This window comes from Melitaea cinxia, chromosome 21, assembly GCF_905220565.1.
Source record: "Melitaea cinxia chromosome 21, ilMelCinx1.1, whole genome shotgun sequence".
In the NCBI taxonomy this organism is placed as follows: Eukaryota; Metazoa; Arthropoda; class Insecta; order Lepidoptera; family Nymphalidae; genus Melitaea; species Melitaea cinxia.
The window spans coordinates 11,023,842-11,048,652 of NC_059414.1; the positions used below are offsets into that span (position 1 = coordinate 11,023,842).

The window sequence follows — 24,811 nt, forward strand, 5'->3', positions numbered from 1 at the left end:
TAAAAATTGTTATAGTGTATTTTTCGTTTTTTTTGCCGTGTGATGCTAGTTGTATATTTTGAGGACGAAAAGTTGTAACCGACACAGTTTCTGAGGTCTGCCAAGATAAGCTACTGGTGTTTCTCATGATAATTTTTTTCTTTTAGAAAAACGAGATGAATTTTATAATTAATTCATCATAATCAGCCTTTTACAGTCCACTGTACACCGGTTTCATCCATATTAAATATTCTATATGGCTTATCCAGCAAATTATTCTCAGTTTAAGTAGTTATTAAGAGTTTGAAAAAATTTGCAACTTCTGTTCTGTTGAGACCCTTCGCTCTTTCAATTGATAAGCCCTCAGCTTGTCCCAAAGCTATTTCAGGATTTCTTTCAAGAAAGCTTTTTAGCCATTGCGGTCCAGCCATTTTATTCTCATTGTTAAAGCTGTGCTTTAATTTCAACTTTTCGGCAAACTGATAAGCTAATTGACGAATCACAATTCTGTCAGGAGGAAAACCGGCGTCTCCGAGCTTCAATATATGAGCTACCAGTCTTTTTTCATTTTGGAAGCCAACAACAGGATATTTTCCTAGAAGTGACAAAAAATACAATTGCGTCAGCTAAGAAGGTGTGTAGATAGAATTTTGTATTTATACTGCAGGGCATGAAGGCACCTTTGAATCGAAAATATACCTTGAGTTAGTAGTTGCTGGTTACTTGTTTCGTAGCGTCTTCTTAAGGTTCGAGAGGATATTCCGTATGTTCGAGAAATTTCATTGATACCTTTTTTTTCTCTCAATTCTTCCATGGCAAGTTTTAAGGTATCTTCTGTCCAGTTGATGTTGCGTGGCACCACGCCTGGTTTTCGCTTATATTTAATATATATATTAAAGCAGTTGAGTAGATATTTATTTTAATTACAACAAGTTAGAGTCACAGTAAATTCGAAAAAACAACAAAAAAATGAAATTCGTCTTTACTTGTTAAAAAATGTTTAGTTTCTCTAGGGGCAACTAACCGCGAAAGTAAGTACTATCCTTTTTGATGCGGATACTTGTCCTTTACATTTGCAAAAAAAATACACGTGTGCCTATTCCGATGGCTTACATCGCACTAAGACCTGTGGGAGTCACTACTTATTGTAGTAAAGTGGTAACACAACTTATATTCCTAACATAGTTTATTAAAAACCGGGGCATGTATCCGTCCGAGGCAACTATCCGGCTTTTACCCTACAATAATCAACTGTTTTACACAAAACTCTTTGCAATTGATTCCATTACACTCTTTTTTTGAACAACATAAAAAAACAGACATGATGTTATTTTTAATATATATGATTCATTTGTAAAAGTACTATTAAATATGTAACACAAAGGTTGAATACGGTAACCATGAGCGTTGCGTCCAATTGTAATTATCCTGAGCACATAGAATTTGAAAGGACGAGCTTCGATGTAATTGATGAATCTTTGTACATCTTGTTTTTTAGTCTCATCTATAAACAGATATGTGAATAAATTTCAGAAAACGTTATTATATATATATACTAGCTGTGCCCGCGGCTTCGCCCGCGTTGAAATCAGTGTGTCACAAAGTTTTCCCGGCAAACTTCCAATAAAACTCTTATTAAAATCGGCTTAGCCGTTCCGTAAACCTTCCTCTTGAACCGCATGAAAATCCGTTCAGTAGATTTTGAGAAAATCGATCACATACACTTTTGGGGACTTTGTTTTATAATACACTAACTGTTGCCCGCGAATACATCCGCGTGGTTATTAATATATGCATTGCTATTAAGATGTTTAACGCATTTTTTTTTATTCCAGTCACTTGAAATGCTTATTACACTGAGTAACTTTTTAAAAGGCACAATTTAGTATAATTTAATACTTGTTTTTATAAAACCTCTCTATACACCACATTTTTAGTTTTATTTTCAGGCTGCAGTATAAATAACCTATCGACGAACTTATAACTGCTGTATAAGTTTCATACAAACTATCAACTCCAATTAAACCCCCTTAGCGGTGGAATATCGCAAAATCTCTCTACTCTACTACTATTATGTACTAGCTATAATCTACCTCCCTGCCAAATTTCATCTTTATCTATCCTAGATGGATGGACCCTCCAGCTGTTTTTGGGTTCTCGTGATGAGTGAGTCAGTGAGCTTTCTCTTTTATATATATAGATTACGATGCATTATTTGGACACCTTCTCACCATCTATTGAGCATATATTTTAAATTTCAAGTCTCTTACTTCAAAAACATAGGACTTTCATACAAATTTCCAACCCCCGTTTTATCCCCTTAGGGGTCGAGTTTCGTAAAATCTGTTCTTAGCAGATGTTAACGCCCTATAAGGAACCTACCTATCAAATGTCAAATTTGTAGCCGTTATAGTTTCGGAGATTTCTTGATGAATGAGTCAATCTACCATTTTTGAATATCATATCAAAAATTGACCGCTCCAGCGGGATTCGAACCCGCGTCTCCGACTGACCGTGTCGGCGCTCTAGCCAATTAAGCTATGGAACGATGTACCCGCTAGAGCGAAATTCTTGATATGATGATTTTTACTTTCGGTTTAAGCGAACCGTGGCGCCGTCTATAGTGAGTTCTTTACAGGGACCCGTAACTATTCAAAGTTTCATATTACAATGAAAATCTTTGACAGGAGACGACACCATGCTATTTTTAATATGTACGATTTTATTTTTGTGTTACCCACAATTAGGAATTCTAAACATTTTTGAATATCATATCAAAAATTGACCGCTCCAGCGGGATTCGAACCCGCGTCTCCGACTGACCGCTTAAACCGAAAGTAAAAATCATCATATCAAGAATTTCGCTCTAGTGGGTACATCGTTCCATAGCTTAATTGGCTAGAGCGCCGACACGGTCAGTCTGAGACGCGGGTTCGAATCCCGCTGGAGCGGTCAATTTTTGATATGATATTCAAAAATGTTTAGAATTCCTAATTGTGGGTAACACAAAAATAAAATCGTACATATCAATCTACCATCCTCCGTTTTAACCCCAAAAGAGAGTTAATTTCTAAAGATACAATGTTTGGACACTTCCTCTCCATCTATAGAGCATAAATTTTAAATTTCAAGTCTCTTACTTCAAAGACATAGAACTTTCATACAAATTTCCAACCCCCGTTTTATCCTCTTAGGGGTCGAGTTTCGTTAAATTTGTTCTTAGCGGATGTTTACGCTTTATAAGGAACCTACCTATCAAATATCAAATTTGTAGCTGTTATAGTTTCGGGGATTTCGTGATGAATGAGTCAATGTACCATCCCCCGTTTTAACCCCGAAAGGGAGTTGATTTCTAAAGATACATTATTTGAACACTTTCTCACCATCTATAGAGCATACATTTTAAATTTCAAGTCCTACTTCAAAAACATAGGACTTTCATACAAACTTCCAACCCCCGTTTTACTCCTTTAAGGGTCGAGTTTCGTAAAATCCGTTCTTAGCGGATGCCTACGTCTTATAAGGAGCCTACCTGCCAAATTTCAAGTTTGTGGGTGTTATAGTTTCGGATTTCGTGATGAGTGAACTTTCGCTTTTATATATATTATACATACATATATTTTAGAAACGTAAGATGTTGTTAATTCTTTGAAACTCGATATCCTTCAAAAATAATGGCAGCTAACTACTGTTGGATGGTCTAATGCTGTAGACGTAAGCAAAGTAGCTTTGTATATGAAGACAGTGTAAAACAAAAAAATGTCTACTAATTTTATTTTATTGCAAAACGTCATCCAAATTTTGACCATTTTAATAACAGTTTTCACTGTTCATTAACTTTCTCATTGTCACCATTTTAAGTAAATAGCATGAAATGTAAAGTAATGTATAACAGAAGGTATCTCCAAAGATATAAGAGGTATCAAATATATTATTTGTACCAATAATCTTTTTATACAACCACCAACAAACATGCAATAAAAGCTAAGTAAGCTAATCCCTCGTTTTCTACTACGATTGTATTTAATAGAACTATTCCTAAACAAGTGGATAAAACGGCTGTAATTATTTTGACAATCAATTTGTGACGTCTTGATTTATATCGGAGAAATCCGAAATCAAATTTTTTTTTTTTTTATGTCACTAGGTCGGCAAACAAGCGTACGGCTCACCTGATGGTAAGCGATTACCGTAGCTTATAGACGCCTGCAACACCAGAAGCATCGCAAGCGCGTTGCCGACCCAATCCCCAATCCCCCCAGGAGCTCTGGTCACCTTACTCACCAACAGGAACACAATACTGCTTGAAAACAGTATTATTTAGCTGTGATCTTCTGTAAGGTCGAGGTACTACCCCAGTCGGGCTGCTCCATATTTTGAGCAGGAAATTCCTGCTGTGCCCTACCTCAGTTGAAATAAAAATAAAATATAATTTGATTTTTTTTAAATTTTTTTTTTACATTTTAGTCGTTACTGTTAAAGAACATAATATTATAATATGAAAATATCTTTGAATAATTATAAAGAGCGTTTCAAGGGTTTTTGGTATTGGTTGATTACTTTTTGAACTGATTATTTCAGGAACGTTAATCATATCGATGTATATTTTTATAACTTGTTGTTAAATGAAAAATAAACGGACGAAACGTCGCGTGTCTTTTGTTAGAGTACAAGTGAAATGAATTGGTGCTATTTATTATACATTCAATTATTTTAATGAAATATACCGAAGTGCTCAGTATTTGAAAAGGTGTATGCATTATTAATTTATTTTCAATGAAATGAAATGAAAATATTAATTTGATAATAAGTTAAGATTATACACACTTAATGAATGTCACAATATAGGAATAGTTAGATATACTAGCAACCTTCCAATAAAACACTACTGTTTATCGATACAGGAACCGGGTCAAATAAACGTTTGAGTAGAAAAAAAATTTGACAAAAGTTCGAATACAAAAAACTGTAGTACAAAGAAAGCTTAAATCCATAAAGTGATCTGTAAAGTGACCTCGTAAAATAATAATTGCGTTTGCTCACAAACGAAAAAAAAACCGACTTCAGTTACATCGACAAGTATTACAACGTAGATTGACAAAAAAAATAGTCAAGTAAAATCGCATTATTAGATATAACTCAAACAAAGAGTACTTGTCAGACCTCTATTCAATTTAAATGGGACCACATAAAAAACATCAGCTTTTGATTAAAACAAAAATAATCAAAATCTGTACACCCAGTTCAAAGTTACACGGTATAATACAAAAAATAGTCAAGTAAATATGTATTATTAGATATAACTTGAATAGTACGTGTCAGATATCAATTAAATTTAAACGAGACCATATAACACCTTTCGATTGAAAAAAAATCATCGAGATCGGTTTTTTTCTAATCTTTGTAAATATGATAAGCGAGTAAATCTGCGGGTAACAACTAGTATATCATAAGTATTATATCGTATTTAGTATTTATTTAAATACTAGTAACGTATCATTGTATTTAGTATATATATATATATTTATTATTCTTGGCTTTTTGTTTAGTAACTAATTGTCAATCAATATTACCGTTCATGTACTTTTACTTTACTTAACAGTAACTAATATTATAGTAACCTTTTTCAAAATAAGTAAACTATCATTTCTCATTTGAGTACAGACAGTAGTGCCTGTAAGACATATATGGCTTACAAAAGCCTGAAAATGAATTATGTAAAAAGATTATTTATAATGCTTCACATAGTATTTTGGTTTGATTTTGGTTTTATCAGATATAAATCTACGTGTCATAAATTGACTGTTAAAATAAGTTTGGCTATCTTAACTGCAATTAAAGGAATACTTTGCTTAACTTTTGTAGGATTTGATTTAGGAAAAATGGACGCAGTGTTTTATTCAGGTTTTATCTTGGAATACTATGTGTATGTCGCCATATTACTGTTGACGCCTGAAAAAAAAACGTATAGTACATTTCTAGAAAACTTACAATGGATAGATACAAAATTTAAAATGAGCAACTGTACTGACTACTTCGACTTTAAAACATTAACATGGTGTATAATTTCATTTGTGTTCAAGATGATATCTACAATTACTTATTGTGAATATTCAAATAAATGTATGAACGAGCTTTACGTACGAGTATTATTCGGAACTATCTTTTTATCTCTTGACATACCACTCGCAGTCTTTTGTTTTGTTTTAATATTAATATTAAAAAGTCGTTTGATCCAATAGTAAGTATTGTTGATGACTAAAGTTTGAACATATTATTAGTGCCTGTTAGATTCAATAAATACAATTTTCTTTTTCTTTCTAGTTTATCGTGTCCATAGCAGTAAACTTAACATATGTGATGGTTTTTATTTATTTTGCAATAATACGGATGGCAACAGGAGTGGTAAAATTTTAATTTTACATTACTCTGTTTGAGAAAGTTTGATTAGAATTTGAATTATAAAATATGAATTTTGTCATTGGTTAAACAGCGTTGAAAAATCATCTAAATTGATAAGCCCTTAGGTTGTAAATTTACACAAGATCTAGTAAAATATCTATATTTATTTGTTTAGCCTTGTGTATTTGTTTTAATGTGATAGTGAGTTCAGATCTACTAATGTAAGTCTTAAAGTAATTTAATCAATCATTTATTTCGTGTGTTTTCCATTTTTATTATCCTCAATGTGTAAATTATTTACATTATTATGGACGTTTTCTTGGCAGGATAACATGTTTGACTACAAGAAGGACAGTAACTTTGGATATACAAATGACTATATTACAGCTACAATTTTCCTAGCAGCAATTTTCGTGCCAGCAGTACAAGCAGCATCATTATCAACAGAAGTTGAGAAAATAAAAGTTAACTTGGTGGATAAGTTATTTCTTGACAACGGTTTGTATGACTTACAATATTAAGGAAATAAAAATTGATAAAATAAATAAAAAGCTATTGTACCTAAAAACTACTTTTGTCGGACGGCCCAAAGGGAGCCGACGACTGAATGTCACGATTGTGGCGCGGCGGTAGACTCGGCCCAGCACACCCTCGAGGTCTGCCCGAGATGGGCGGCGCTGCGTCGTGATCTGACGACAGTCCTCGGAGGGGACTTGTCACTGGCGAGCGTTAATACCGCGATGCTCGGCGACGACGAGTTCTGGAAGGCGATGGTCTCCTTCTGAGAGACAGTAATGTCCCAGAAGGAGAATGACGAGCGGATGAGAGAGGGGGCCGCCGACGAGGCCTCCGTCCGCAGGCGACGAACGGGGGTGCGTAGGAAGCGCTACTTAATGCGCTTCGGGATGGGAACCCGGTCCTGCTAGACATGGGGTCGTCGGGATTGTGCAGAGGTGAGCCGGACAGTCTCCATGGAGGAGAAGTCTGGTCTTTTCGCCGAGGCCAGCCTGTCGCTGGAGGGATCCTATTGTCTGCAGATCCGGGACCCTCCAATTAATGCGGCTAAAGGCTCCCGCAGGGGTTTTGGTTGGTATTGCACCCCCAAGTGCTGAAGCCGACATAAGGTCTAGAAATGCCTACCCGGGCCTCCTGGATATCACCCGTAAATGGGTTCTCCTGCGATACCAAAAAAAAAATACCTAAAAACAACTAGCAAGATGAACTTCGTTATTATACTTACAGAATTTATGGTTTAAGAACATAATAAGAAATAAAGCCACAAGATTTTTTTGATTCGTTCCTTTTTTGCATTCAAGGATAACATGATAAATATGAGTTTTTAAATTATTCACTATTAAAATCTGTAATAACACATTTTTGAAATAAGAACAGCCGATAACTTTGTGTTATTATTAAAATATGCAGTATTATACAGACGAGCTTTATTTCTTCATTTTCTTTTTCAGATGAAAGTCAAACAGAATACACGAAGAGATTATTAAGCTACATCACCACACGTAACTTTAAGTTAACTGTGTACCAAATAGTTCCGTTAGATGCGACGTTCCCTTTCATTGTTCTTAATTTTTGTATCACATACTTAATTGTGATTCTACAACTTAGTCATATTTACTAAATAAACGTGTGCACGACGTAAATTCAATGTTTGATTTTTTAATAATGTCTTTTGTATGTGTAGTAATGTATTTTTAAAAGAGTTTTAAATCAAAGTTTCGATTGGGTTGATTTTTATATTATTTTTATTTTAGTTGTTTCGTAAGTTGTATCATGTTTAACTGTATGAATTCTAATAAAGTGTGGTTTGAAAATTTTGTTTGTTTTGCTTACGGATTTAATCTTTAAACAAAATTTTCATAAGAGCCATAAACCTACAGGAAAATATAAGTTTTTATAAGAATTTTTTTTAGAAATTAAGTGTGAAATTAGATATGGAAATTTGCTCTGAATTTATTATGATAAAATTGACCTGAATATTAAGGTGTTGTATCAAAATCTTCTGTTGTCTGTCAGCTTTTCTGCCAGATAAACATAAATAAACCAGATTATATAAGCAATGACATTTTATTGAGACATAGAAACCACTTATACAAACTAAAATTACAAATCAATAATTACTTTATACGATTACAATTGGGGTTAAAAGCACTTTTCAATCGTCATTTTACAAATTATATTTATATTCGTTTTCAAAAAATTAATTTTAGTTAATACTACCATATGCACAAACTACAATTTGGTCTAGTGAGGAAACTATAGAGGGGTTTACAGATGTATTTAACAAGAAAGAAAGATTTTCAGAAATAATCAGAAGTCAGCAAACACTATTAATCAAATTACAAAATGTTAGACCACGGTTGTTGTTATTTTAGAGCTAAAGAATATCCATAAGTGGGGTTTGCTCAGTCACAACAGGGCAGGCGGGTTGCTGACCGCAGTGTAGCTCGCTGAGATAGTCATGTACCCTTGGGATGTGCTGCTCCCCACATCCCGGTACTCTAGCAAGTCCTCTATCATCTTTTACAAGACCTAGAAGTAGGTAGTAGGTGATGCTATTCTATTATGCCGGCACCACATGGCGGGGAAAATTAATTTATTTATTTTCATTACAGCCTATACAGTCCACTGCTCGACATAGGCCTCCACAAGTTTACGCCAAAAATAACGTGAACTCATGTGTTTTGCCCATAGTCACCACGCTGGGCAGGCGGGTTGGTGGCTTTGTCGCACCGAAGACGCTGCTGCCCGCTCGCTCTTCAGCCTGTGTATTTCAAAGCCAGTAGTTCGATGGTTATCCCACCATCGGTCGGCTTCTTAAGTTCCAAGGTGGTTGTGGAACCTTGTTATCCCTTAGTCGCCTCTTCCGACACCCACGGGAAGAGAGGGGGTGGCTAAATTCTTTAGTGCCGTAGCCACACAGCACAATTTATTTATTAATTATAATTGTAGAGCGATTCCAAAATTTCAGTTTTGAGTTTGTCGACCTGACACTTTTATTGTTTATTTTTATTTTATTTCCATACATAAGACCAGAATTGTATACAATTAATATATTGAAAAAAAAACAACCGATTTGGTGTACTGGTGTGAGTGCGAGATATTTGTACAACTATTTCTTCCCATTTTGGACGTTTGTCCTTGTTCCGTTTGGTTTTTTTTTTTATATAACTAGGTCAGCAAACAAGCGTATACCCACCTGATGGTTAGCTATTAAATACCGTAGCTTATAGACGCCTGCAACACCAGAAGCATCGCAAGCGCGTTGCCGACTCTATCTCCAGTCTCCCCAGGAGCTCTGGTCACCTAACTCACCAACAGGAACACAATTTTTCTAGAAAACAGTATTATTTAGCTTCTGTAAGGTCAGGGTACTACCCCAGTCGAGCTGCTCTACATTTTAGCAGAAAATTTTTCGTTTGAAGTCGTTGGAGCACGTTAAGTTGTCGGTCTCGGTTGTTGTTACCTGATAGCGATCATTACTCATGAGTAGGGAACATATCTGCCAACCAGCAGTGGAGCAGTGTGGTCTATTAAGCTCCAACCCTTCTCCTACGTGGAAAGAGAGACGATGTCCAGCAGTGGGATGTAACAGGCTGAATGCGAAATAGAAAAAAAAATAAATATTAAATTCAAATTTGTTTTAATGAGAAACATTTTCACATTGAACTTAGTGTACTTAAGTTATAGTGCTCTTAGCAAAACATGGTGCACATCTTACAACGTATAATGCAAGTGTTCCTTAAAACTTTTGTAATATTAGGTCGGGGAAAAAGTGGTTCCGATCGAAGCTCCATTGTAATTGTATTATGACTTTCCAGTAAAACTCTCTCAATTTTTGTTGAGTTTCTAAACCCGTATAGTAGGGCATTGGCGTGATGAAAGACTACACCTTTCTGTTGATCAATTCTGGCCGATTACTCTCAATTTTATGATTAAGTCTCATCAGCTGTTGATAGTAAAAATCCGAATCGATGGTTTTGTCTGGTGGTAAAAGCTGACCAGACCAAAAAGCATGTTTGACATCAAAATTTCCTGACTGATAACGCTTTAGTAGATTTTGTGTTACTCTTACTGACACTGCATTAGGTCCATAAACGTCACATATTTTTCTCGCGGCTTGAGCCGCATTTTTCCCTTATTTAAGGTACAACTTTAAAATATACCCAATTTATTAGATGGATTCACCCATTAGGTGGACAGAAAAACAAATGAAGAGTGTCGGGAACGAAAGTTGACATTTTAAAAAAGTAAACTAAGAAGTACAAAAATTATTTTTACTTTTAATTTTCACGGTATAAAAACTAGTCAGTTACAAACAATACAACCAAAAAGATTTTATTCCAACCTTTTACTAGAAAATACAAAAGGCATTTTCCCCGACCCATTACTTAACTGCGTAAAATTAAGAGAATTTAAATTAAGTTTTTAGTATTGTTTCGTAACAACATCTTTTTTCTCTTCACTTCTTCTTCATTTTTTTTTATTTTTTCGAATATATATATTTCAGGTACGTGGTCGGTTATTATTATAACATAGTCGTAGATAATATACAATAATCAACATGTTTTACACAAAACTCTTTGCAATTGATTCCATTACACTCTTTTTGTGAACAACATTAAAAAAAACAGACATGATGTTATTTTTAATATATATGATTCATCTGTAAAAGTACTATTAAATATGTGACACAAAGGTTGAATACGGTAACCATGAGCGTTGCGTCCAATTGTATTATCCTGAGCACATAGAATTTAAAAGGACGAGCTTCGATGTAATTGATGAATCTTTGTACATCTTGTTTTTTAGTCTCATCTATAAACAGATATATGAATAAATTTCAGAAAACGTTATGTATAATATTAGAAACGTAAGCTGTTGTTAATTCTTTGAAACTCAATATCCTTCAAAAATAATGGCAGCTAACTACTGTTGGATGGTCTAATCCCGTAGACGTAAGCAAAGTAGCTTGTTTTTTTTTATTTTTTTTTTATTTTTTTTAGGGTCTTTTGTCTACACAGTCATGCCAGCCCCATCATACCCCAATTCTCACTATGTCTAAGAAATGGAGAAAGAATCATTGATGACGTAAGATCATATTAACTAACAAATTTACTGCATCATACAAAGATTCTGTTAACATAGAAAAAAAGTACCCAAAAAAAGCTGAGCAGTCAATTTTTGATAAAAAAATGTTTAAAAGTACCCATATCAAATTTATTTATACTAAAATGTTTCATCAATGATTCTCTCTCCGTTTCGTATTTATCACATTCACTTAGTATGTGGTGTACATCATCTAGCAGGCCGCATGTGTCACAATAAGGGGATTCAGCTTTTTTCATCAAAAAGGCAAACTTTTTGGATGGAAAATGGCCTGAACGTAATTTGAATGCTGTAGTGAAGTACTTCCTACCAATCCTTGCTTTTATAAACCAAGGTAAACGAGGGGGCTGATTTTGAATAATTTTGTACCATATACCCTTTTCTTTACTTCTTCGGTCGAAATATTCTTTAAATTTTTGATGACAATCAATTTTAAATTTGGTCAAACTTTCTGAAAAAGTAGGTAAAACATGAAGTTCCAATCCATCATTCATAGCTATCTTTGCTAGACAGTCAGCCTTCTCGTTACCACTAAGACCTATATTAGCTTGTTTTGTATACGAAGACAGTGTAAAACAAAAAAATGTCTACCAATTTTATTTTATTGCAAAACGTCATCCATAAAAACTGAAGAATATATATAAATACAAAACAAAAATTTACTATTGTGTTCTGACAAACCTTCCTCTATAAGCAACTTGTCGTGCAAAATAACTTTAATTTGGTCAACCTCAGTTGACAACGATGACGCTGCGATCACTGGTGCGAAAATTTTTACCATTATAATAGAAGATATCATGGCCTCATTTGTAAATGCAAAAAGGCTTTTCTGTGAAAAAGTAGGTATTACGTAACATTTAGATATTTATAATTAAGGTATTAAGATATAATAATTAAGGTATATGGCAGACAAATATTGTTTAACTTAGAATTTATTCTAGATCAATAACTGAGGTGAACACAGCAGGATATATCCTTCTTAAAATCTGGGGCAGCATGACTGGGCATCTGCTTTCAAGCAGTGTTGTGTTTCTACTTCCTGTGGTGAGTAAGGTGACATTGGAGGGGTAGGGTCAGCAATCCGCTTGTCATGACTCTGGTGTTGCAGGCGTCTACAAGCTACGGTAATCGTTTGTCATGAGATGAGTCTTAAGCTTCTTTGGCGTCCTAGTTGAATAAAAATAAAGCTAAAAATACTGAATTGTAAACTTCAATTTATTCATTTCATTTAGTTTCTATAAAGTCTGTTGAGAAATCTTACTGAACCTTCCTTTATATCTTTTATAGCTTTATATATTATTGTCATGATGACAGGTATATTCGTTAATAATGTAAATACGAACTCAAATAGAAAAATAATACATTTAAAACTCATTGCACTAAAATATAGTTATGGTATTAACTATTGCTTATTCATATATGTTGCTATGGTACAACTCCAAATCTTGTATACAAAGTTCTCGTGTCACAATGTTAGTTAAAATACTCCTCCGAAACGGGCGGACAGATTTTTAAGAAATTTTGTTTGCATGTCATGTAGGTTTGAGAATCGGCCAACATCTATTTTTCATACTCCTAAGTTACAGGGGGTATTAAGGGTTTAATAACACACACACACACACACACACACACACACACACACACATATATATATATATATATATATATATTATACATATATTTAAGAAATAAATCATTCGCTTGAAATTAAGAATGTTTCTATGGATACGGATAGAGACGTTAACTACTTACGATAGGATCAAACGTCTTTTTGATTTTGTCAAGTGAATCATGTAAAGATTTATAATAAAACTGCGCTTGTTTCGTTTTAAAGTTGTCACTGTTCATTGACTTTCTCATCGTCACCATTTTAAGTAAATAGCATGAAATGTAAAGTAATGTATAACAGAAGGTATCTCCAAAGATACAAGAGGTATCAAATATATTATTTGTATCAGTAATCTTTTTATATAACCACCAAAAAACATGCAATAAACAACTGATATAAAGATTTTATACAAAGCTATAGCAATGCAGACAAGTATTATTTTAAGGTCTAAACAGTAAGTAGAAATGTCATCGTTAATTTTAAGATCTACTGATCTTAAAAATGCAAGAAATGTGTAAAACGTATTTTGTTCTGGAATAATACGTTTATTTCTACTGCGATTGTAATTAATAAATCTATTCCTAAACAAGCGGATAAAACGGCTGTAATTATTTTGACAATCAATTTGTGACGTCTTGTTTATATCGGACAAATCCGAAATCAAATGAAAATATAATTTGAATAATTATAAAGAGCGTTTCAAGGGTTTTTGGTATTGGTTGATTACTTTTTGAACTGATTATTTCAGGAACGTTAATCATATCGATGTATATTTTTATAACTTGTTGTTAAATGAAAAATAAACGCACGAAGCGTTGCGTCCGTCTTTTGTGAGAGTACAAGTGAAATGAACTTGTGCTATTTATTATAATTCAATTATTTGAATGAAATATACCGAAGTGCTCAGTATTTGAATAGGTGTATGCATTATTAATAATAATAATAATAATTTACTCTTTATTGTACACATAAAAAGAGGTTTACAATTTATTAAACTATTCAAGAAAAGAAATGTACAACAGGCGGTCTTATCGCTAAACAGCGATGTCTTCCAGACAACCAGCCAACCAGGAGGAGATAATGTGAAACAAGCGGAAAGGGTGTACAGACTTAAAATAAAAGAAAACAAGAATAAAATCAAATATACACACATGCATCAAATATACATGCATGCATACATATACACATACTACATACTACAAACAATATTAACTATACTAAAAATTACAGAACGTATTACATAAAATAAATTTATTTTCAATGAAATGAAATGAAATTTACATATTGATTTGATAATAAGATTATACACACTTAACGAATGTCACAACATAGGAATAGTTAAATATACTAGCACCCTTCTATGAGTAACGATTGCTATCAGGTATTTTTTAACCGACTTCCAAAAAAGGAGGAGGTTCTCAATTCGACTGTATTTTTTTTTTTTTTTTTTATTTTATTATTTTTTTTTTTTTTTTTTTTTAATGTATGTTACATCAGAACTTTTGACCGGGTGGACCGATTTCGACAAATTTTGTTTTAATCGAAAGGTGGTGTGTGCCAATTGGTCCCATTTAAATTTATTTGAGATCTAACAACTACTTTGTGAGTTATATCTAATAATGCGTTTTTACTTGACGCTTTTATCGTCGACCTACGTTGTATTATACCGCATAACTTTCTACTGGATACACAGATTTGAATAATTCTTTTTTTGTTAGAAAGGGGATATCCCTAGTTTAGTACCATGATAAGGAAACCAGGATCTGATGATGGGATCTCAGAGAAATCGAAGGAAAGTCTCGAAAATCCGCAATAACTTTTTACTGGGTGTACCGATTTTGATAATTTTTAATTTAATGAAAAGCTGATGTTCATCATGTGGTCACATTTAAATTTTATCGAGACCTGATAACTACTTTTTGAGTAATCTTTGATAACGCGTAGTTACTTGACTATTTTGTCGTGGATCTACGTTGTATTACTTGTCGATGTAATTGAAGTCGGTTTTTTTTCGTTTGTCTGCAAACACAATTATTTTTATCACTAGGTCGGCAAACAAGCGTACGGCTCACCTGATGGTAAGCGATTACCGTAGCTTATAGACAACTGCAACACCAGAAGCATCGCAAACGCGTTGCCGACCCAATCCCCAATCCCCCCCCCCCCAGGAGCTCTGGTCACCTTACTCACCAACAGGAACACAATACTGTTTGAAAACAGTATTATTTTGCTGTGATCTTCTGTAAGGTCGAGGTACTTCCCCAGTCGGGCTGCTCCATATTTTGAGCAGGAAATTCCTGCTGTGCCCTACCTCAGTTATTCCTGCTGTGCCCTACCTCAGTTAAATAATTTCATATAAATATAAATTTGCCCTAACGCCTTAATTAAAGGAATAATAAGTAGTAAAAGTAATGGATGTTTGCACTCGCTGAATAAAAACCCGATGGCACGATTATTTACTTAGATTGATCATTAAAGATAGAACAGTGAGTGAAAACATTGTTTCAATCGAAACAAACATTGTAATTATTAATTAGAATTTTTTCTTTTTTTTTTCTTTTTTCTTTGCTTCAAATACTATAAAAGCACAATTGCAATCTGTTTTTGAGACCATAAAAGAGTTAAATTTAACATTTTTTGTTCATTATTAAAACTACTGTTTATCGATACAATAGCCGAGTCAAATAAACGTTTGAGTTGAAAAAAAATCGACAAAAGTTCGAATACAAAAAACTGTAGTACAAGAAAAAAATCCGTAAAGAGACCTCGTAAAATAATAATTGCGTTTGCTCACAAACGAAAAAAAACCGACTACAGTTACATCGATAAGTATTACAACGTAGATCGACAAAGAAAAAATAGTCAAGTAAAATCGCATTATTAGATATAACTCATAAAGTACGTGTCAGATTTCTATTCAATTTAACTGGGACCACATAACAAGCATCAGATTTTGATCAAAACAAAAATAATGAAAATCTGTACACCCAGTGAAAAGTTACACGGTATAATACAAAAATTAGTCAAGTAAATATGTATTATTAGATACAACTCGAATAGTACGCGTTAGATATCAATTTAATTTGAACAATACCATATGACCTTTCGATTTAAAAAAAATCATCGAAATCGGCCATTTTCCAATCTTTGTAAATATAATAAGCGAGCAAAGCTGCGGGTAACAACACGTATCATATGCGGGTATCATAAGTATAATATCGTATTTAGTATTTATTTAAGCATTCATTAATGTGTGCGTGGCATCATATTGAGTAAATATTTATTATTATTGGCTTTTGTTTTGTAACTAATTGTCAATCAATATTACCGTTCATGTACTTTTCCTTTACTTAACAGTAACTAATATTATAGTAACCTTTTTCAAAATAAGTAAACTATCATTTCTCATTTGAGTACAGACAGTAGTGCTTGTAAGACATATATGGCTTACAAAAGCCTGAAAATGAATAATGTAAAAAGATTATTTATAATGCTTCACATAGTATTTTGGTTTGATTTTGGTTTTATCAGATATAAATCTACGTGTCATAAATTGATTGTTAAAATAAGTTTGGCTATCTTAACTGCAATTAAAGGAATACTTTGCTTAACTTTTGTAGGGTTTGATTTAGGAAAAATGGACGCAGTGTTTTATTCAGGTTTTATCTTGGAGTACAATGTGTATGTCGCCATATTACTGTTGACGCCTGAAAAAAACACGTATAGTACATTTCTAGAAAACTTACAATGGATAGATACAAAATTTAAAATGAGCAAATGTACTGACTACTTCGACTTTAAAACATTAACATGGTGTATAATTTCATTTGTGTTCAAGATCATATCTACAATTACTTATTGTGAATATTCAAATAAATGTATGAACGAGCTTTACGTACGAGTATTATTCGGAACTGTCTTTTTATCTCTAGACATACCACTCGCAGTATTTTGTTTCGTTTTCCATGCTACGTCTGTCAGGTTGGTAGCGTTGAGGAAATGTATAAAAAGTAATACACTGAAAGCTAAACAAGCACAATTGATATACAAACATTTGATTGACTCCGTCGAGAATATTAAAAAGTCGTTTGATCCAATAGTAAGTATTGTTGATGACTGAAGTTTGAACATATTATTAGTGCCTGTTAGATTCAATAAATACAATTTTCTTTTTCTTTTTAGTTTATCGTGTCCATAGCAGTAAACTTAACATATGTGATGGTTTTTATTTATTTTGCAATAATACGGATGGCAACAGGAGTGGTAAAATTTTAATATTACATTACTCTGTTTGAGAAAGTTTGATTAGAATTTGAATTATAAAATATGATTTTTGTCATTGGTTAAACAGCGTTGAAAAATCATCTAAATTTATAACCCCTTAGGTTGTAAATTTACACAAGATCTAGTAAAATATATAGATATTTTACTAGATCTTGTATATTTATTTCTTTAGCCTTGTGTATTTGTTTTAATGTGATAGTGAGCTCAGATCTACTAATGTAAGTCTTAAAGTAATTTAATCAATCATTTATTTCGTGTGTTTTCCATTTTTATTATCCTCAATGTGAAAATTATTTACATTATTATGGACGTTTTCTTGGCAGGATAACATGTTTGACTACAAAAAGGACAGTAACTTTGGATATACAAATGACTATATTACAGCTACAATTTTCCTAGCAGCAATTTTCGTGCCAGCAGTACAAGCAGCATCATTATCAACAGAAGTTGAGAAAATAAAAGTTAACTTGGTGGATAAGTTATTTCTCGACAACGGTTTGTATGACTTACAAAATTAAGGAAATAAAAATAATCATTTAAGTCGAGAAAACTACACACAAAAGATAGGCTACATTAAATTTAATTAAAAAGAAGTAGTGTCATGTTGTATTTAAATGACGGAACATTTGGGGGCTGAGAAGCACTTTAAGATGCTTTTTTGAGTTATATAATTGTGGAAAAGAATGGAGGGATATCTGACATCTGATCAGGTATACTTAACTATCTGATAAATTAAACGAGTGCTTTCCACTGAGCTCTCTCTTATTACTTCGGTGGCAAAATCACCTATAATAAACTAAAAGCTATTGTACCTAAAAACAACTATCAAGATAAACTTCGTTATTAAACTTACAGAATTTATGGTTTAAGAACATAATAAGAAATAAAGCCACAAGATTTTTTTGATTCGTTCCTTTTTTGCATTCAAGGATAACATGATAAATATGAGTTTTTAAATTATTCACTATTAAAATCTGTAATAACACATTTTTGAAATAAGAACAGCCGATAACTTTGTGTTATTATTAAAATATGCAGTATTATACAGACGAGCTTTATTTCTTCATTTTCTTTTTCAGATGAAAGTCAAACAGAATACACGAAGAGATTATTAAGCTACATCACCACACGTAACTTTAAGTTAACTGTGTACCAAATAGTTCCGTTAGATGCGACGTTCCCTTTCATTGTTCTTAATTTTTGTATCACATACTTAATTGTGATTCTACAACTTAGTCATATTTACTAAATAAACGTGTGCACGACGTAAATTCAATGTTTGATTTTTTAATAATGTCTTTTGTATGTGTAGTAATGTATTTTTAAAAGAGTTTTAAATCAAAGTTTCGATTGGGTTGATTTTTATATTATTTTTATTTTAGTTGTTTCGTAAGTTGTATCATGTTTAACTGTATGAATTCTAATAAAGTGTGGTTTGAAAATTTTGTTTGTTTTGCTTACGGATTTAATCTTTAATCAAAATTTTCCATAAGAGCCATACACCTACAGGAAAATATAAGTTTTTATAACAAGTTTTGTTAGAAATTAAGTGTGAAATTAGATATGGAAATTTGCTCTGAAGTTATTATAATAAAATTGACTTGAATATTAAGATGTTGTATCAAAATCTTCTGTTGTCTGTCAGCTTTTCTGCCAGATAAACATAAATAAACCAGATTATATAAGCAATGACATTTTATCTAGACATAGAACCACTTATACAAAATAATCTTATACAAATTGGGGTTAAAAGCTCTTTTCAGTCGTCATTTTACAAATTATAATTATATTCGTTTTCAATAAATTAATTGTAGTTAATACTACCATATGCACAAACTACAATTTGGTCTAGTGAGGAAATTATAGAGGGGTTTACAGATGTATTTAACAAGAAAGAAAGATTTTCAGAAATAATCAAAAGTGCACAAACGCTATTAATCAAATTACAAAATGTTAGACCACCGTTGTTGTTATTTTAGAGCTAAAGAATATCCATAAGTGGGGTTTGCTCAGTCACAACAGGGCAGGCGGGTTGCTGACCGCAGTGTAGCTCGCTGAGATAGTCATGTACCCTTGGGATGTGCTGCTCCCCACATCCCGGTACTCTAGCAAGTCCTCTATCATCTTTTACAAGACCTAGAAGTAGATATGGGGTGATGCTATTCTATTATGTTGGCACCACACGGTTGAGAAAATTAATTTAGCACACACAAACATTGTAGAGCGATTCCAAAATTTCAAATTTGAGTTTGTCGACCTGACACTTATATTCTATTGACTTGTCTATTTCGGCTCTTGTCTATCACGCGGCAAGCATAGAAGGTCCATTCTTCAGTCAGGCAGACTAACTGACTGATTTTATATCTAAGACTCGGTTTCGTAGTCAGTCGGTTAGGTTGATCAGACCTTACTTAACTGTCCAACTCTTACCATATATGCATTTTATTGGAACTGTTCTTACCGAAAATAATAAAAATATTATAAATTCAATTAAGTTTCCTATATGTTTTTAAGCATCGTAAATTTAAAACATCCACGCACTCACTCGCTTCAGCCTATGGCAGTCCATTGCTGGACATAGGCCTCCCCAAGTTTGCGCCAGACATCCCGGTTTTCCGCAATCCTCATCCAGCCTACACCGGCAATCTTACGTAGATCGTCGGTCCAACGGGCCGGAGGACGTCCCACATTGCGTTTGCCAAGACGCGGTCTCCACTCCAGGACCCGTCTACTCCAACGGCCATCGGTCCTGCAACACAGATGACCAGCCCACTGCCACTTCAACTTGCTTTCTTTTTTGCTTTTCGTTCTCTCGCGGATAGTCTCATTTCTGATCATATCTTTGAGAGAAACCCCAAGTATAACCCGTTGCATTTCACGTTGTGCGACTTTAAATTTGTGAACCAGTCCCTTCGACAGTGTCCATGTCTCGGGTCTGTATGTTAACACAAGCAGGACGCATTGCTCGAAGACTTTTGTCTTCAAGCATTGCGGAATCTTCGAAGTGAAGACTCGACGAAGCCTGTCAAACGGCGTCCAGCCCAACCGAATACTCCTGTCGGTCTCCTTCTCGAAGTTGTTGCGGCCTAGTTGAATAGTATGGCCTAGGTAAATATAATTCTGAACAACTTCGAGAAGGGTACCATCGACCCATACCGGTCTCGGTATGACTTTGTTGTTAAACATAACTTTCTTTTTGTCCAAGTTCATACAGAGTCCGACACGCTGGGAGGACTCGTTTAGGCCGGCCAGCATGTAGCCTAACTCATCCAACGTCTCCGCAAAGATGACAATATCGTCGGCGAAACGAAGGTGAGAGATGACTTCAACGTTGACGTTAATGCCTCGTTCTCCCCAAACTAAGGCCTTAAAGACATCCTTCAGCGCATTGGTAAACAGTTTCGGTGATACTACATCTACCTGTCTTACCCCACGCCGGAGGGAAATAGGTCCTGTTCTCTGGTCCAGGACATGAATGGTCATCGTCGCCGCGTCGTACATATATTTCAGTATCTTAATATATTGCCAGTCGATATGACATCTCTGCAGAGTGGCCAGGACAGTCCGGTCTCGAGAGAGTCGAAGGCTTTCTCGTAGTCCACAAATGCCATACACAGCGGTTGATTAATAATCTGCCGAATAGTATGGATGTGGTACACGGTGCTGTAGCCATTTCGAAACCCAGCTTGCTCTTGTGGTTGGAATTCGTCGAGTCTTCTGGCGAGATGATTCGTAACAACCCTCGAAAACAGCTTATAGACGTGGCTCAGAAGTGAGATTGGTCTGTAATTCTTCAACAAAGACTTATCGCCTCTCTTAAAGAACAGCACCACCACAGTCCTGGACCACGCCTCCAGCGTGGTACCTCGGTGGATGACGGCGTTAAATAGTCTTGCCAAGGCTTTCAGGACAGGTCGCCCTGCGGTTTTAAGGAGTTCAGTGGTAACTCCGTCAACCCCCGGGGCCTTCCCGTTTTTAAGCTGCCCGAGCGCTGCACCAATCTCATCCTCTTCGAAGTCCGGGATACACTCCGAATAATGGCGCAACAATGGTGCCCGTGGATCGTCGGTGTCCCAAGTCGCAGGCTTGCGTGCGCTCAATGAGTACATCTGTCCATAAAAATTCTTAACCTCTTCTCGGATCTGAGGGCGAGAGCAGACGGTTCTGCCATCCGCTGTTTTGAGCTTCGCAAGAAGACTTCTCCCCAATGGTCTTTGGAAAACTTTGGACCCCCTATTCTGCTCAATCAGAGTAGCAATCTCTCTCGTATTTGAGCAGCGGAGGTCTCGGCGTACAAGCTTCCGTATCCTCTTCGAAAGAGCCCTCTGTTCTGGCGAAGCAGCCGGCAGCTCGCGCCTTTGTCGCATCAGATCCAAGGCTTGGGGAGAAAGTTCGTTCTGCTTCGTTGACTTTGTTGGTGGAAAGTGCCTGCGACCCAGTGTACACACCGTCTTCACCACGTTGTCGGTTATCTTGTCCACGTCGCCAGTACTTCCCAGCGAATCGAATCGGTTTTGGAGTTCCAATTGGAACTGCTCGGAGCCACATAGTATTTTTGGCAGCGTAGGTCGAGTAGAAGATTTCATCAAACGGGCCCGTTCTTTTCGGAGGCATATATTCAGAGTGCCCCGTACTAGCCGGTGGTCGCTGCCGGTGTTAAACCTGTTAACCACTGAGACATCTCTGAATATATGCCTTTTATCCGCTATGATGAAATCTATTTCGTTCCTCGTCACAGTATCGGGGCTTTGTCATGTCCACCTCCTTTGGGGCTCCTTCTCAAAAAAATGAGTTCATTAAGAAGAGCCCCTCCGATGCGAAAAAGTTGACAAGCATCTGCCCCCTGCGATTCCTGTGCCCCAATCCTTGTGGTCCGATGCTCAATCCGTCGCGATCTTGTCCACTCCCACTTTAGCGTTGAAGTCTCCGATAACAACGTTGAAGAAGGTCGAAGTAGTACCATGGCCCTTGTAATGACGTCTACCTGTCAGTGAGTTTAAGTACAAGGCTACCCGGGTCGGCACACTGCTGACTTCCACAACGTTGCTAGTGCTCTCACTCTCACCTTGTGGACCAGAAAACCGACGCCACCTTGGGAAAGCCCATCACCTTCACGTAAGTAGAACAAGTGGCCGGAGTCCAGGATCATCGTGTTCTCACCCTCTCTTCGGACTTAAGACAACCCTAGTATGCTCTACTTAATGTGACTAAGTTTTACCTCAAGTTTGGTAAAATGATGGTCCAACCGTAGCGCGCGTCCATTATACGTAGCCAAGTATAGTTTTTATGGCAGCCTCCCGTACCCCGGCGATTTTTAGCACCCTCTACCCCACCATTACCGCGGCCGCTGCCGTAGCCGGGAATAGTGGGGCTGCCGGGAACTAAGGGCCGAAACTTTAGGCGTGAACTCATGGGGGTTTTTGCCAATAATCACCACGCTGGGCAGGCGAGTTGGTGACCGCAGGGCTAACTTTGTCGCACTGAAAACGCTGCTGCCCGTCCTCGGTCTGTGCATTTAAAAATCCCTCCATCGGTCGGCTTCACTAGTTCTATGGTGGTATTGGAACTTTGCTATCCCTTAGTCGCCTCTTACGACACCCACGGGATGAAAGGGGGTGGCTAAATTATATAGTGCTGTAGCGACTTAGCACACAAAAACATCCATTAATCAAAAATTACAGTGAAATTTAGAAAGTAAAAGATGTTCATTAAATGTATGAATGATAAAGAGTCAACAACCTAGAGTTTTGTGTTTGATACTTTTCCATAGATATGACCAGAATTGTATACAGTTAATATATTGGAAAAAAACAATCGGTTTGGTGTACTGGTGCGAGTAGTCGCCTAAAAACACCAACGGTTTGCGGTTTGACTTCCCGTTCGGGATGAAAATTTTTCATTTGTACCAACATTTCTTCCCATTTTGGATGTTAGCCCATGTCCTGTTCGGGTTTTTTTTTTTATATAAATAGGTCGACAAAAAAGTGTACGGCCCACCTGATGGTTAGCTATTAATTACCGTAGCTTATAGACGCTTGCAACACCAGAAGCATCGCAAGCGCGTTGCCGACTCTATCTTCAATCTTACCAGGAGCTCTGGTCACCCTACTCACCAACAGGAACACAATTCTTCTTGAAAAAAGTATTATTTAGCTGTGGCCTTCTGCAAGGTCCACATTTTGAGCAGGAAATTTTTCGTTTGTACAAATATTTGGTCTCTATACCGTGTTTCGAGAGCACGTTAAGTTGTCGGTCTCCGTTGTTATCATAAATACCTGATAGCAATCATTAATCATAAGTATGGAACATATCTGGCAACCCGCAGTGGAACTGTGTGGTCTATTAAGCTCCAATCCTTGGAAAAAGAGGCAATGTCCAGCTGTGGGATGCAACAGGCTGAATGCGAAAAAGAAAAAAATATTAAATTCCAATCTATTTTAATGACAAAAATTTTCACATTGAACTTAGTGTAGTTAAGCTATAGTGCTTTTAGCAAAACATGGTGCACATCTTACGACATAAAATGCAATAATTTTCCTTAAAACTTTTGTAATATTAGGTCGGGGAAAAAGTTGCTTTATATTTTATATAGTAATTCAAGATAAGAATTTACAAAATTTATTTACATTAATTATAACATGATGTTATTTTTACAGAAACTAAAGAATTCTAAAGAGATTGAAACAAATAGAAATCTGAGGGTGCAAGATCGAGGCTACATGGTAGTTGCATTATGACTTCCTAGTCACTCTCTCAATTTTTGTTGAGTTTCTAAAGACTTATGGTAGGGCGTTGTCGTGGTGAAAGACTGTACTTTTCTGTTGATCGATTCTGGCCGATTATTCTCAATTTCTTGCTTAAGTCTAATTAGCTGTTTACAGCAAAAATCCGAATCGGTGATTTCGTCCGGCGGTAAAAGCTGAAATTGAACGACGCTCTTCAAATCTCACCATACACTCAACATCACCTTATTGCGTGTCAACCCGAGTTTCGTGTTTGTCTGCGGAGATCGACCGATCTTTTGCCACGATCTGTCTCGTATATTCTTATCGTAGGTGATCCAATTTTTGTCATCAGTGATGAATCCATTCAAAAATGGTTCGATATAATTACGTCTTGAGAGAGAATCGCAAATAAGTACACCGTCCATTAGGTGTCTTTCAGTGAGTTTATGTGACATCCATATATCGAGCTTTTTTGTATAGCCAGACTTTTTTAAATTAGTCAAAACTATTTTATGACCAACTCTCAGATATTCAGCTATATTGTAACTATTCAAATGTCGATCTAGTTCCCCTTGTCAAAAATGTTGTCACGTTTCAGTGCAGTTGGGTGACCAGAGCGAAATGCATGTTTGACATCAAAATTTCCTGACTGAAAACGATTAAATCGGTTTTGTGCTACTCTTACTGA

The 24,811-nt window shown here is 35.4% G+C and overlaps 1 protein-coding gene across 1 annotated transcript; it reads right to left on the minus strand.

The window, feature by feature from the left end:
* Positions 1 to 263: 263 nt before the first annotated feature.
* LOC123663937 lies at positions 264 to 793 on the minus strand. The gene is made up of 2 exons (XM_045598577.1): positions 679 to 793; positions 264 to 574 (listed from the first exon to the last, which is right to left on the minus strand). The coding sequence occupies exons 1-2, from the start codon at positions 791 to 793 to the stop codon at positions 264 to 266; spliced, it is 426 nt and encodes a 141-aa protein (XP_045454533.1).
* Positions 794 to 24,811: the final 24,018 nt, after the last annotated feature.